The 15712-nt window shown below is 39.1% G+C and overlaps 1 protein-coding gene across 5 annotated transcripts in view; it reads right to left on the bottom strand.

The window, feature by feature from the left end:
• Positions 1-15712, bottom strand: part of GALNT18 (polypeptide N-acetylgalactosaminyltransferase 18) — a 512574-nt gene that overhangs the window by 196129 nt on the left and 300733 nt on the right. For all 5 annotated transcript variants that reach the window (XM_072619429.1, XM_072619432.1, XM_072619433.1 and 2 more), the window contains exons 4-5: positions 10378-10561; positions 5856-6053 (exon numbers count right to left, since the gene is read on the bottom strand). In XM_072619429.1, the coding sequence (XP_072475530.1) occupies positions 5856-6053; positions 10378-10561 (382 nt within the window). The remainder of the gene's footprint in view (positions 1-5855; positions 6054-10377; positions 10562-15712) is intronic.

Here is a 15712-nt window from a genome sequence, read left to right as displayed (position 1 = left end):
AAGAGCTTTCAGAAACTCTAGAAGCAATTTAGTATAGTGGAAAGACCATTAGATCTGAAGCCAAGCAACATGGGTTCAAATCTGCCTCTGACATTTAGCAGTTTTGTAACCATGAGAAAATAATTTCATCTCTGTGCCTCAATTTTATTACCTATAAACATGCATAATATTTCCACTATTGACCTCAAGGGATTGTTATAAGACAAATAATTTGTTAATCTTAAAGAATCATATAGTAGTAGTAGTAGTCGTCGTCGTCGTAATAGTAGTAGCATTTATATGACAGTTTTAGGTTTGTAAAGTATTTTGAGTATTATCTCAATCATTACCACAATCCTGAAGCAAATACTCTTATTATCCTCATTTTAAGGATGAAGAAAACGAGATTGGAAGAACTTAAGGAATTTGTCCAGAGTCACAGAGTTCTCCTGAGGGAACATTTGAAGTCAGGTCTTCCCAACTCCATGGTAGTCCTCTAGACTAGAAATCCCCTTTACAATGTAGTGCTGAAAAAATCTCACTGGTCATTGACCTTGACTTTGCCCTCAAAATTCAAAGTAACAGCTTTGCTAATGCTCCAGATATAACCCCATTTATATGATTTTCCAGCTGTTACTTTTGGCCTAGTTGTACACTATGTCTTAGTCCTCCAGACCTCCCTACTGTAGAATCACTCCTAACCTGCTGCTGACAATACAAAATCAGGCCAAATTCTGCTTTGATGTGAATAAGGTAAACATCATTTCTGCTTAGCTTTAGGTTATGTTTCTAGATTGTATTTTTCACAGGAATGTACCACTTCCATTTGGGGCAGGGTTAATAGGTTGGCAGATCAGGAAATGCCATAGGCATGATACATCTTAATTTCAGAAAAAGCATATGACAAACTCTCCATGATCACTTAGTGGATTGAGTGGCAGTATGGTGAAGTAGAGTAAGAACTGGTTGAACATTACAATTTTCAATATCAGCAAGGTGACACAGTAAAATTAGAAAGATCTGGATGCTACTTTTCTCTCTGTCACTAACTGACATCCCCTTGGGCAAATAACCTCTCCTCTCTGGACATCACTTTCCTCTGCTATAAAATGAACGAAATAAATTTAATTAACTTTTAAGTCCCTTCTAGTCCTAACATTGTATGATCTTATTCTTGAATCACATCTCCTTTTTCATCCTGGAGGCTGTCTTTAGTCAAGTGCTATTTGGCTCTGTCCTTAGTACTGATCTGTTCCACATTTTAAAGAGTGACTTGGGTGAACATAGATGACATACTTAACAAATTCACAGCTGACACAAAATTGGGAGGGAGAGTTCATACCACAGATGAAACTATCAAGATTCAAAATCATTTTGACAGGCTGGAACATTGAAATGATGGTAAAAAGATGAACCTTAGTAAGAGTGAATGTCATCCTACATTTGTCACCCTCCTTCATCACACACACAAACACACACACATCAAACAAATGACAAGCTGTGTATGTAACTGTGTAAGCAAAGGAACTGAAAATATGTGTCCTAAAATTAGTTCTTATAAAAGATCTGGGGTTTTATTTGATCACAAGTTTAATATGAACCAACAGTGCCAGTATGGCCACTTTAAAAGTTAATGGAAGCTAAGACTGAACTAAGAGAAATAGAGTAATTAAATCATGGAAAATAACAGTCCTCCATCACAATCATTTACTACAACTACTGCTCAGTATCTTCAAATATCTGAAGGACTAGTATGTGTAGAAGAGAAATTACACTCATTCTGTGTAGGAACAAAACCACAGGCAATGGTTGGAAATGGGAAACAAATTTTGGTCCAACATAAGAAAGAATTTTTGAATTCAATTCAATAAACATTTAGTGAACATCTTTTAGCTGTAAGGCACAGTGCTTGATAATAAGGATATAGAGATGAAAGTTGGAATGATATGCTTGATCCATTAGATTGTAAATCCTCTGAAGGCAGGGACTGATTTTTCTTTTATTTGTATCCTGAGCACTTAACATAGTGTCTGGCACAGAGTAGGCATTTAAAAAAATGCTTATTTATTGATTATCTCAAGTGCTTAGTTTTGAGGAACAGTGGACATTGATCTGTTGTCTCAGTAGACTCTTGTCAAAGATCATACCTCTGCAGGTACCCCATGCCTGTCTCACAAAGTAAGAATTATTAGAGGGAACAGCAGTGTCCTCTCACCTACTCTGAGGAGGTTACTTATTGGGTTTAAAGGGCTTATTGGGCAATAGGCTTCATACACAGAGGGAGCAGTCAGAATAAATGAGAAAGTAAATAGTGGCATCAAAGTATTTTATCACATCCCCCCATTTAAGTATGTTGATGATTGTGACAAGCCAGCGATAATCGTAGGTGAAGTGTACCCCTGGGAAAAGAATCATTAATGATCCTTTCCTCCGAGGCAAGAGAGCCCCAAGAGGATATCATAGCAAAACATATTGTGTCCCTCACCAAAGCATATTGCAGAACTCATACTTGCTCTGCTGTCTTTTAGCAATTTCCTACAAACACACAATAAAGAAAAATGTCCTCTTTGTCATTGTGCTCATGTAGGAAACCCTGGACACAATGGGGTGTTAATTAAAGAGGGCAGGATGCTAGCAAAGGACTGGTACAAACACTCAGTATCTCTCTGTAGTAGGAAGGTCTAGCAGGGAAGCAATGAAGACTTCTGCCTTTGAGAGATCATAAGCTTGCTAAAATGGCTCCAAATCATTCTACTGTACAGTGCTATGCATTTCTGGCTCTTGCCTGGGGTTTTATCAACCCATGGATAGGGGATTCAATGGGAGAAGGGGAAAAAAGAGGAGGAGCAGAAAGTATTAGTCACTCACATACCAATATTCCTGAAACTCATTCAATTATTGCCATTCCCTGGCCCCGGGGACATGCTGCTGGAAGATTTCTAGAAAAAAGATGGCAGCATTGATTTTGGGAATGACTGAACAAATTATGGCAAATGAATGCAATGGAATATTACTGTGCCATAAAAATACAAAGAGAACAATTCAAAAAAAGTTCAGGAAGTCTTGAATTAACTGACGCAGAGCTAAGCAAGCAGAAGTAGGTGAGGAATGCTCATGGACCACAATGATGTGGAAGAAAACAAGGCATGTCTTTGGGACATTGATAATTTCAGAGACCTGTTTAGCAATGCATGATACCTCTTGTCTAACAAGAGGTCTTGAATTATAGGTGCAAAAAAGAGGTGTAGATTATTAGATATGGAAAATATGCTGATCTATTTTGCTTAACCATAGCTCTTGTTGTTTTGGGCAGCTAGGTGGTGCAGTGGATAGAGTGCCTGGCCTGAAGTCAGGAAGATTCATCTGAGTTCATATCTGGCCTCAGACACTTACTGGCTGTGTGACCCTGGGCAAGTCGCTTAATTCTATTTGCCTCAGTTTCTTCATCTGTAAAAACAGGTTGCAGAAGGAAATGGCAAACCACTGCAATATCTTTGCCACAAAAATCCCAAATTGAATAATGAAAAACAACTAAATAACTGAATCTCTTCATTATAAGGGATGGATAAATTGAATAAGTAACAGGAAGGATTAATAAGCATCTTTTGTTTTTAAAGAAAGAGGCATCAAGCTTCCTAGGTTAGTTTCCAACTTGCTAGCTTCCAAGGTTTATATCAGCTGTGAGAATTGATTATATCTGAGTGAAAGGCTCTCCTCTATCTTGGATATTGTCTACTTGGAGTGGACCAATGATCATGGTGGTCTTGCTTGGTTGGCATTACAGTGATCTCAACTCTAACTTCCACTACTACTCCCACTAACTCCCACCACTCTTTGAGGAAATGGGTTCTGTTACTTAACCCAATCCAATCCAATTCCATTCCACAAGAATTTATGAAGTACCTACTATGTACCACATAGTATGTCAGACACTGGAAATGCAAAGACAAAAAGAAACTGTTCCTAGCACCAATGAACTTCCATTCTCCTTTGTTATTAGAACATATATGCAGCTAAGTATATTTTAGCTAATATCAGTCAGAAACTTGATCTGTAGTTTCATTTTTATAGGAACCTTCCAGATTAAACTCCCTTTACCAAGACAGGTTGGGGCTATCTCTTACAACTCAGAGCTTTAGAGAATTGCCCTGAACACTAAGAGGTAAATAATAGTTAATAATAATAAGGACTTATATAAGACCTAGAGGTGTGCACTGGGCCTTCATAACACTTTTCCCATTTTATCTTCACAACAACCCTGAGAGATAGACACTATTATTATCCATTTTGTAGATAAGGAAATTGAGGTTAAATGACCTGTCTATCACAGAGCTAGTAAGTGTCTGGAGGCAGTTTTGGACCCAGACCTTCCAGACTCCATAGTGCTGCATAGTGATTTGGTCAGGGTTACACAGCCAGCATGGGCCAGAAATGAAAACTGAACCAGAGTCGTTTGACTTATTTTATGTTTACTGTGTATACACTGTATATGTACTTATCTATGCATATTTTATATCCTTTCAGTAGAATGTTTCTGCCTTGAAGGCAAGAACTATTGAATTTACGCCTTTATATCTCAAGAACTTAACAGAGTGTCATAAAGTTAAAAAGAGAGACAGACAGAAAAAGAGAGAGAGAGACAGAGACAGACGGACAGTGACAGAGATAAACAGAGAGACAGATAGACAGAGAACATACCATAACTGATCAAATAGTGAGCCTGGAATGAGAAAGGCCTGAGTTTGAATCCCATCTCAAACATTTAGTAGCTGTATAATCCTGGCCAAGTCACTCAACATCTTTGAGCCTCAGTTTTCTCATGTATAAAATGGGTGGTTGTGATATTCAGATAAGAAAACATGTGTGAGATCCTTTGAAGACCTCAAAACACTATAAATTTCAGTTATTATCACTGCACATTTTGATTGTTGTTCGGTTGTCTGCTACTTTGTGATCCCTTTTGGATTTTCTTGCCAAAAATACTGGAATGGTTTGCCATTTCTTTCTCCAGTTTTACAGATGAGGAAACTGAGGCAAACAGGATGAAGTGACTTGCCCAGGGTCACATAGCTAGTGAGTATCTGAGGCTGGAATTGAACTCAAATCTTCCTGACCTACTCTATCTCCTGCCCATTGTTGCACATATTTAATAAATGTTTGGTGAAGGAAATTGAATAATAATGTGGAATTTTATGCTACATAAAAACTTCATGTACTTTAAATTATTCTCTCCTCACAATACAATGCTGGATGGTACAGAGGTAGTATAAGCATTATTAGTCTCATTTTCTAGATGACAAAACTGAGGATCCCAAAGGGGAATTGACTTGCCCAAAGCCATACATGAAGTGTTAGTGACAAGGAGTTCAGGATCTCTTCCATTACACCTCTTAGGAGCTGGTCATCGCAACATTTTCAAAAAATACACCATTGAACTATCAGACCACAACTTAGCATGGTGATGATAACATGACTCCCTATTAATGAAGAACATAGTAATGCCTTGTAGGGCTTAATTTTTTATAGGTTTTGAGTTATATAAGAAGCTAATTCTACCCAATCCAATATATTGTATTTTCCAGTTGAAACCACAAAAGAGCAATGATAGATATGATTTGGGGCCATAAAAGGCAGTTGGAAAGCCCCATTTTCTGTAGTGAAATTTTCTGGAGGAAAGTCCCCAGGTCCTGGTCCAAGTCTCTTTTATTTCCTCTATCGAACTAGCCGAGAGGGAGTTGATGGGTGAGAGCAGACTAGCCAGTGGAAACAGATAGGTTTGGGCCAGAGGCCAAATGGCCTCCAAGAGCAGATGGAAACAGGTAACTAGCCTGCTTGTACATCAGAAGGGTGAGAGAGCAGTCAGCACCAACACATACCTTATTGGAGCAGTTGAATTCTCCAACTTCCACCAGGATTTGGGAGGATTTAAATAGCGACACCACAGTTCCCAGTCAAAGCCTTGTGCAGCCAGGGGATACTCTTCAATCTCAAAATTGTCATATTTGATATTGTCAAAGGATGGAGAAATAATCCTCTTCCGGTTTTCTTTTATCCTGGTGAGCACAGGTTCTGCCCTGGGGAGGAAGAAGGCAGAGAGATAGCTACTGCTGCAGAGATAGACCTGGAAAAAGTGGGGAAAGTTTCCAGAGTAACAATACTCTTCCTCACCCTGGCAAAGGGGAGTGGAATGGAACCCTGGAACCATCATAAAAACAAGCTTAAAGATTCCCTTGGCAGCATAAGTAAGGAATTTTACAGACTTATGAGTTGGACGGATGTCAGAGATCATCTAGGCCAAGACTCAGCCTAAACTTCAACCTCCTCTACTGTAATCTAGACAAATACTCATCTAAGATCTGCTCAAAGACCCCTCATTCCCCAAAGCAACTCATTTCACATTAGGATAACTCTAACTGTTAGGAAATGTATCCTCATATGGAAATAAAGTTTACCCTTTTGTATTATTATATTAATGGTTACTCTTTGGGTAGCCAATTCCAAATCTACCTCTCTGTATTTATCATTTAGCCCACATCTTTCCAACTTGCCATGAGTATTAAGTATGAAAGACTTTTACAAATACTTTATTAATGGTGATATTTATCATATATATGGGATTCTCCTAATCTATCACTCTAATAACTTCTTCAAAAGAAGCACTGAGGTTAGTCTGGCATAACCAGTTCTTGATGAAACCATGTTGTTTGTTAGTGACCATTGTTGTTTACCTTTCTATCTTTCTATATGTTTAAAAATCATCCCTTTAATAGGAAACAAAATCAACCTCACTGGCCTAGATTCTAAATTATTCTCTTTCTTAAGAATTAGAACAATATCTCCATTTCCACTCATGTTTTTAATATATTTTAAAATGTATTTTAATGGTCCGTGAAAAAGATACAAAAATTCATTTAACAATTATGTGAAAGTTCTGCCTACCATAGAAGTTCCCTAAAGCAAGGTCCAAGGCCGGTATGTTACAATAATTTGGAATCCTTACTTCATGCTGACCAAAGTCAACCAATCCAGGTCTGATTCTCTTCTCCTACCTTCTTCCAAATAAAAATTAGAATAATTATGGTTCTCATGAAAGGGAAAAAGAAAACTGTAGCTTTCATGGGAATGACTAAATTTTAGCTTTGTTGTTCAGTCATTTTTTAGTCATATCTTACTCTTTGTGACCCCATTTGCGGTTTTATTCATAGAGATACAGGTGTAGTTTGCCATTCCCTCCTCCAGCTCATTTTAGGAAACTGAGGCAAACAGGATTAAGTGACTTACCCAGAGTCATATAGCTAGTAAGTATCTGAGGTTAGATTTGAACTCAGAAAGATGAGTCTTTCTGACTCCAGGTCCCATACTCTATCTACTGTGCCATCTAGCTACTTCACTGAGGGGAGAGAAACACTTAAATCAAGTGTGACTGTGTACTGTCATCCTGGTGGAAGACCCAGAGAAACTTCTTTTGTTCAGTTGTCACTGGGTGGTATTCATAGAATCACCAAATCTTAAAGCTAGGAAGGACAGAAATCATCTATTCTTACTCATACCTGCTTATGAATCTCCTCTGCTACCTCCTTGGCAACTAATTACCCAAATTTCTCATTGAATACCTTCAGTGATAGAAAAATATCACCTTCTAAGGCAATCCATTTCATTTTTTGAAGAGCTCTTATTGTTAAGTTCCTCCTTAGAAATCCCATCTGACAACAACTCTATTTTTCTAAAAATGCTCCAATTCACTAATGATTAGAGAAATGCAAATTGAAACAGCTCTGAGATTCCACTTCACACTCATCAGGTTGGCAAAGATGACAAAAAATTGTAATGGAAAATGTTGGAGAGACTGGGGGAAAACAGGCACACGAACAGGCACTGGTGGAGCTGGGAACTGGTTCAGCCATTCGGGGAAGCAATTTGGAACCATGTCCCCAAAAGTTATGAAACCATGCATACCTTTGGACCTAGCAATATCAAGAAATTTCTCCTTACACTGAACCAAAGTATGCTTCCCTGGATTTCATAGGATTGTAGGGATGTAGATTTAGAGCTGAAAGGAAAATCATAGGTCTGATAGTCTAATTGCCTTCATTTTATAGATATGAAAACTGAAGCACATAGAGAGAAGACATGACTTAGCCAAAATAACACATATGCTTGGTGACAGAGCCGAAATTCAAAAGCAGGACTTCTGTCTCTACATCCAGATGACTTTCACCATATCACAGTACCACTCCCACTTGGTCCTTCCTCTCCTTTTTGGGATTTCAGCAGAAGTCCAACCCCTCTGCCATATCCCTTCAGATATTTTAAGACAGTAATCTGCCCTGACTATTTTTTTTTTCTTCTCTAGGCTTCCTCTATGTGTCCATCTGTGTGTGTGTGTGTGTGTGTGTGTGTGTGTGTGTATGACTCTCTCTCTGTCTCTCTCTGTCTCTATCTCTCTCCCTTTTTCTGTTTCCCTTTCTCTCTCTCTCTCTCTCTCTCTCTCTCTCTCTCTCTCTCTCTCTCTCTCTCTCTCTCTCTGTCTCTCTCTCTCTCTCTCTGTCTCTCTCTCTCTCTGTCTCTCTCTCTCTGTCTCTCTCTCTCTGTCTCTCTCTGTCTCTCTGTCTCTCTGTCTCTCTCTCTCTCTCTCTCTCTCTGTCTCTCTCTCTCTCTCTGTCTCTCTCTCATTTTATTTATCATGTGTGCCTCCTTCAACCCTCAAGACATAGGTTGAGAAGAGCAGTAAACAGCCCCAAAGAGGATTAAGATTTGGGGGCCCATCAATGGCAGCTTCAAGATACCTGTTGACTCATAATGATTAATGTATTTCTGGAGAGGGCCTCTGCTCATTAGCATTAGATTTCCTGCATAATTGTTTATTCAAATCAGCTTTAAATAATCCAATTCCCTCTCCTATTCCAACCATAAATTCAATGAAAATGGTTTGTAAATGGCTGGAAATGCCAAGCAGGAACTTTAATCATAAAAAACTGTTAGCTGCAATCTTAATTTTCCTTGAGTTATGGGAAAACAAGCCCAGGTCTATCTAGTCTGTAACACAGAAGGGATCTATTCTTCTTGTTTCTTTCTAATGGAAAGAACCCTGCATGGGATATCAGAAAAAGTGGGTTCAAGTTTAGGTTTCATTAAATACTTAATTGTGTGGTCTTGAATAAGTCATTCCCTCTTTCCAAATCTCAGTTTACTCATTCACAAAATGGGGATAATTTTCATTGCCAACTTCATAAGCGAAGTCCCTGCTTGGCATTTCCAAGAAGCAGTTGGTGGTATAGTGGATAGAACACTGAACCTGGAGTCATTGGACCTGGACAAATTCAGCCTCAGACACTTCCTAATTGTATGACCCTGGGCAAATCACTTAATCTCAGTCTATTTCAGTCTATAAAATGAAAATACTAATAATATTTACCTCCTAGGGTTGTTGTGGCATTTGTTACAACAAAAAAAAGTGTTCAGTACAGTACTTGGCACATAGTAGGTGCTATATAAATGCCCTTATAATTGTGAACTGCTATAATATTTGTAATACTGGTAATGATAGTTAACATTTATATGGTACCTTAAAGTTTATAAAATTATATATATATGTGTATATATATATATATATATATATATATATATATATATATATATATATATAATTTATCTGCGAGGCAAGTACAATGGGCATGATTATTTTGGTTTAATAGATGATGAAACTGAAACTCAGAGAGTGGAAGCAACTTTGCCCAAAGTCACGTGGCTAGTAAGTAGCTACGACAGGATGTGAACCCAGGTTTTTCTGATTCGAAATCGAGCATGTTGTCAACAATATTCTAGGTTTATAAATTTGTAGATTTAGAGCTGAAAGGGTCCCTAGAAGCCATCATCCAAAGCTCTCATTTTACAGGTGAGGAAACTGAGGTCCAGAAGTGAATTTGTTCATGGTCTTACTCCATAGATGGTAAGTTGCAGAAATGGGATTTGAACCTCAGTCCAGAATCCTCCTTCCACTGTATCCATCTGCCTCCTATTAATTGTAACTTTCCATTTGATGCAATGTAGAGATAGTAAGAAATCATAAATTTACGAGATCCAGTGTTTACTAGAAATGCTTTCTACAAAGGCGTAGCTCACAACCCTGATAAAACTGAGGTGTTTGACCCGCCCCAGCAAATGTAGTATGTTCTCTGCCAACAGAGGATCTCTGCACAACCAGGAAATCACATTGTCCATGAGCAGTCATGGCATCGCTAATTAACCACTTCACTGGCGAAGCAAAGGGACCATCTCCAGCTCATGCTCCCCAACGTGGGAGGAAAAGATTGGGGCAGACCAGAATTCAAGCCAATGGTACCTTCAAGATCCTTTCACAGAAAGCCTCAGAGAAGCAATAGAAGTCTCAACACCTACCAGCCAACATTGAACTCCACATGGGCATCAAAGAGAGCGACCACTGGGGCTGTGGCTGCTCGCCAACCGCTTACACGGGAACGGATCAGCCCTTCTTGCTTGCTGTGGCGGATGACTTTAATGAAGCCAGGTTTGTGAGCGTTCACCTTGTCCACGTAGTCTTTCAGCTTCTCCTTGAGTTCTTCTGTTACAAAGGAAATGAATGGGATGTCAGAAAGAGGAAGTGATAAAGGGGAAGTGTTCCCCAAAATCTCTAATTGAATACTAAAGACCCCTGATAGTAGAACAGGCACAAGAAGCATGAAGCAAACTCTTCAGCCATGATCATGTACATGATCCTATACATTTCATAGATGAGAACTAAGCTGATAAATAAGTAACCAGTGGTGATTGTCCCTGGGTAACTGCCCCAAATTGTCAATTGGCTGAAACAATGTATCCCCTTCTGTCTACCTCTCTTGCTCCAGTCCTGTGATTATTTTTTAAAAATCCAAATTGTTTTAATGAAGACACACTCTGATAACCTATCAAAAATAGGATTTCACTTTGGGCCCAATCAAAGAGACAGATGAGGGAAACTGGGGCCAAAGACTTAAGAAGTGAGTGGGTGGTGTCTCAAGTATCTCCCCCTTTTGGGAGGATGGTGGTGGCAGAGTCCTTGCTCAGGTGCTTCTGATCACAGCAGCCTATCTAGCCTCATGTTATGTCTTATTAAATACAAAAAGGATTTTGCGGTCCTTGATCACATCTCATCACACATATGGGGGAGGATGAGGGAAATCACTTGAATACCCAAGAAAGAGAGAAAAATAAAGCTTTCATGAAGCACTATGTGCTAGACATTGTGCTAATCTCTGGGAATACAAACAAGACAGTCTATACCCTCAAGGAGCAGTGCATAAAGGAAAGCTGGAAAGTGGGTGTGAGAGGATGGATATGTGAACAATTAGGATTGTGAGTTTCTCTTGATTTATCATGGGTTGACTTGATTACGAAGCACACAAAAATTTATCCTAACACCCTAAAGCCTAACATGAATAGGTTATTACTATACTAACATAGTCAAATACTTTCTACCCTTGTAGATAGTGACCACAAGAATAGTCCTGGGCCTGTTTTGTCATTCATTCATTCATTCACACAATGATTCAACCAACAAACAGACATTGACTAAGTGCCTAATCTAGGTACTGAGAGAGACATACAGATAAATCAGTACCTGTCCTCTTATGTCTAACAGTCTAGAAGTGGGATAAGCCTAGCACAATATACAATGTTACATGAAAAATCCAATGGAAGTGTAAAAGAAAGTATTAATAAGACTTCTTCAAAAGGAAAATTAGTAATATTTTATCACTTCAAAGGTTTGTTATTTGCATATTTGTTTTTGTAAAAGATGGTGGGTTTGGAGGGCAAGACCCACAAGAAATAGGGACAAAGAATAAGAAAGAAAAGGGTGGTCCCTACAAGAAATGGTCCCAAGGCATGGGCTGACCCACCCAGAAAGTGGGTAGGGATGATCAGTCCATATGGTCAGGGCCTCTGGTTTAGTTACCTCAGTTGACATGGAATAGAGTAGGATGCTTATGAAACATAAGCTTGAGGCTCAATCCCCCAGGGTCTACTTTAGTCCACAGGGTGTCATGCTCTGCTTTTCAACCACAGACTGACTCTCTGACTCCAGTCAGTCTCTTTTCAAATATAACACAATATTACTTAGACATTAGAGTACAGGTAGACCAGACAAAACCTTTCCCTATTTCTAGAAAATAAAACAACTCCCAGCATCCATTTGCTTGATAGTGGGTAAAAATCACTACCTGTCTGAAAAGAAGTTGGGGTTGAGATTTTAATTTGGGGGGAGGTGGCTTTGTTAGACCTCAATTTAATGTCTTCACTGATGGTAGTGTCTATACTGTCAAAGAAATGGCAGAAGCAAGGCATTTAGAGGTAAAATGACCTCAGACAAGATCCAACCAAATCTCTATCTAAGGCAACAGTCTATAAAGTCCTTGCTACAATATCCTTTAATTAAAAGATAGTAGATAGTTGAATTAAAATACGTATCTTTGTTGTTCACTTGTTTTTCAGTAAGGTCTAACTCTTCATGATCTTGTTTGTGGTTTTTTTTGGCGAAGATACTGGCGTAGTTTGCCATTTCCTTCAACTAATTTAACAAACTTGCCCAGGGTCATACAGCTACTAAGTGTCTAAAGCCAGCTTTGAACTCATGAAGATGAGTCTTCCTGACTCCAAGCCACTCTATCCACAGCACCATCTAGCTGCCCACCAAAAGAAATACATATCTATTGAATTAATTAAAATATGTACCTACTTTATGAAAAGCAGCAACCAGTGTGATTTAGTTCATGGAGTGCTGGACTTAAAATCAGGGAGATGTTGGTTTATGTCCTCACCTCTTTCACTTGGTAGTTTTGTGATCTTGGGCAAATCACTTAACCTCTCTGGGGTACTTCTCTATGACTTATCTACTAAGCCTATGATGGTGAAGGAAGTTTCCAAGCTGGGAGATCCCATACTGTTGAATTCAGAAATCTTGCATGTGGTTGTATATGCACAAGGCACTGGAGAAATGAAATTAAAAAAAAACATACACAGTTCCTATCTTTAAGGCACACAGGTTCTACTGAGTAATGTGAGGGGTGGTCCAAGAGGGATATCCCAAGACCACTGTTAAATATGATGAAAAGCAGAGAATGAGGGGGGCAAAGGAGAAATCTAAACAATGTACTATAGAAATCTTTAGGAGTGAAAGAAAACACTCAAAGAAGACCCTAGAAAGCTACGTAGAGGAGGTGACACCAGAACTGAATCTTGAAAGAGATTGAATATAAAAGGTGAGATTGAAGAGGGACATTGGAGATGGCCTTGGCAAATGTCTGGCAGGGGAAGATGGCATATTGAGTGAAGAGAATGGCTATTCATCCAGTTAGACTGGAATGTAGAGTACAGCCACTGCTTGTGTGGCTGCTTCAGCCTCCACTGAGGTGAACTCAGTCTCTTGAGGTCGTCTCCTTTCATGTAGAGAATATCTTGATATGATGGAAAGAGCACTACCACTGGAAACAAAGGATCTCAGTTCAAATCTCACCTCATACTATTTGTGTGACCTTGGGCAAATCAGTCAACTTCTCTCCACTTCAGGTTCCTATTCTGTAAGGTTCTTTGCATTTAATTCTAAGCTTTTTTTTGACAGCTGACTGTTTCCAAGTTGTCCTTTATTCTGAACCCAAATCTGTCTGCTGGTAACTTCTACCTATTGCTTCACATTCTGCATTACAAGAGTCATCTGGTTTGGCTGCTTCTGAAGTCCCATTATGTTAGGCAGAAATCTCTGCTTTGCTGACTCTTTCAACCAATTTCAAGGCATCTGATTTCCTGACTCAAATGAAGAGATGTTGATAAAATCCTATTTGTCTTTCAGGAGACCATACAGCACACTTTCCCAGACCACAGTCCATCAGAACAGCCTGGCACAGTCACCTCCAAATCACACATCTTTCAGAAATCTCTAAAGGCATAAACATAGTCTTCCTCCAGCACTACTGTGAGTCCTACCAACTCCAAATAAAAGACATGCTTTGTTATGATGCCATAGTAGAAGACAGTGTCTGCAAACATGGCACAGGCAGGAGGGGGCCTGGAATATATTTGCTTCATCTCCAGATTGTCATCTCCGACCTTGTTCTCAAAGGAAATGATCCGCAAATAGATGCCCAGAGGAGTCTTCGCTATTTCAAAGGCAGCTGTGCTGCTATATTTGCAAAATTGCCCGTCCCAGCCAGACCTGCTAGAGGAAACTGAGGCTACTCATTGCTTTCCCTCATACTCATGTGCTAGTAACTAGTCACCATGAAACCGGGAGGAAGCAATCTCAGCTAAAGAGCAAGGATATATGGGTAGGACCAGCCACTGCAAAGGGCACTGGCACCTTAACAAAGGAGAGAGATCTTTTAAGGAAAAAACAGAAAACTTCACCAACCTGTAACATGTCTGTAGCACTCAAGCTGACAAAATGACACGGCTAACAGGCTATGGAAAGTGGCGTGGTGTGTGAGGGACCCCTGGGAAATTACTCAGAAAATTAAGCCTCAGCGAGGCAGGTGTGGAGATGATAGAGCTGAGCAAATTCAGGTCTGAAGTCCTCAGTCCTATTACTTCTCTTCTCCCCTTAATTAATGAATATAGTCAGCACCGTATTGGCTGCCCCTCCCACCAAAAAACCCTCCAACAAGAGATTCAGAAAAAGCCATGGGAAGGGGAGGGGAAATGAGGAATAAATCAAGAAATGATGTTTTTGAGATAAGTTATTTCAAATCACCTTAGGAGCCAAGTAAGATGAGAAAAAGTGTCTCATAAAAGTTAAATATGCAAGAGGAGTCAAATGCAAAATCAAATTAAACTTTAAAACTTAAATGCACAAAGTCATCATTACATTTGAAGTGTGAATGACAACTGATTTATGCCTGTTCACTGCCCAAAGAATTTGGTAGGTATAGGGTGGGGAGAGGGCCCAAGAGAGACACTTTGTAACAAGGTCATGGAAAGGAGAATGTGCATCTGAATTTGTGGAGAAATGGAATCGTTTACTGATTAATCTTGGCATTAACCAGGGTGATCTACTTGTAGTTCAGCCTTGCAGAGAGAAGTATATTCTCAGAAACAGAGTTTAAAATGGGGTTTAAAACTCAACTCACATGGTTGAAATTGCTCATAATTACTGGTCTCTAATAGGACAAATTGTAAGATTAAAGGTGCTGAAAATTCCTAATTATTTTTCTAAAAATAAAAACATTAACCCGACTTATCACTACTGCTTCTCCACTTAAATCATGTAACACTTAAAACCTATTTCTACAAAGGACACATTTGGAAAGAAGACTAACCTTATACAAATTTCCAAGTATATCCATTTTGTCCAAACAAGACAAACCAGGCTCTGTCCCAGTGAGAATTAATCCCGCTACCTACTTCTGCTTTTAAAAGTCACTGCAGTGAAGCTCTCCATGACCTGAATGATTCAATATTCCTATGGGTTCGTTCTCTCATTGATTCTCTTTACTATACATTACAAGTAACCATACTTGCATGATTCTTGGCATTCTTTTAAAGCCTTTTAACAATAAAATTTATTTTGAATGGCCCTAAAGGATTTTCCTAACTTGGCCAAGCTCCAGCTGCTGCTGTAAATGGAGCCCTTTGGGACAAGTGGCTAAATAGAAACCATAGCTTATCGGATTCATAATAATCATCCCTCCAGTGTTGATCACTTACAATTTGTAAAGTGGTTTCCTTAAAAAAACTCTGAGATGAA

Source organism: Notamacropus eugenii, chromosome 6 (genome assembly GCF_028372415.1).
Source record: "Notamacropus eugenii isolate mMacEug1 chromosome 6, mMacEug1.pri_v2, whole genome shotgun sequence".
NCBI classification, from domain to species: domain Eukaryota; kingdom Metazoa; phylum Chordata; class Mammalia; order Diprotodontia; family Macropodidae; genus Notamacropus; species Notamacropus eugenii.
This window is presented reverse-complemented; position numbering and strand designations above follow the sequence as displayed.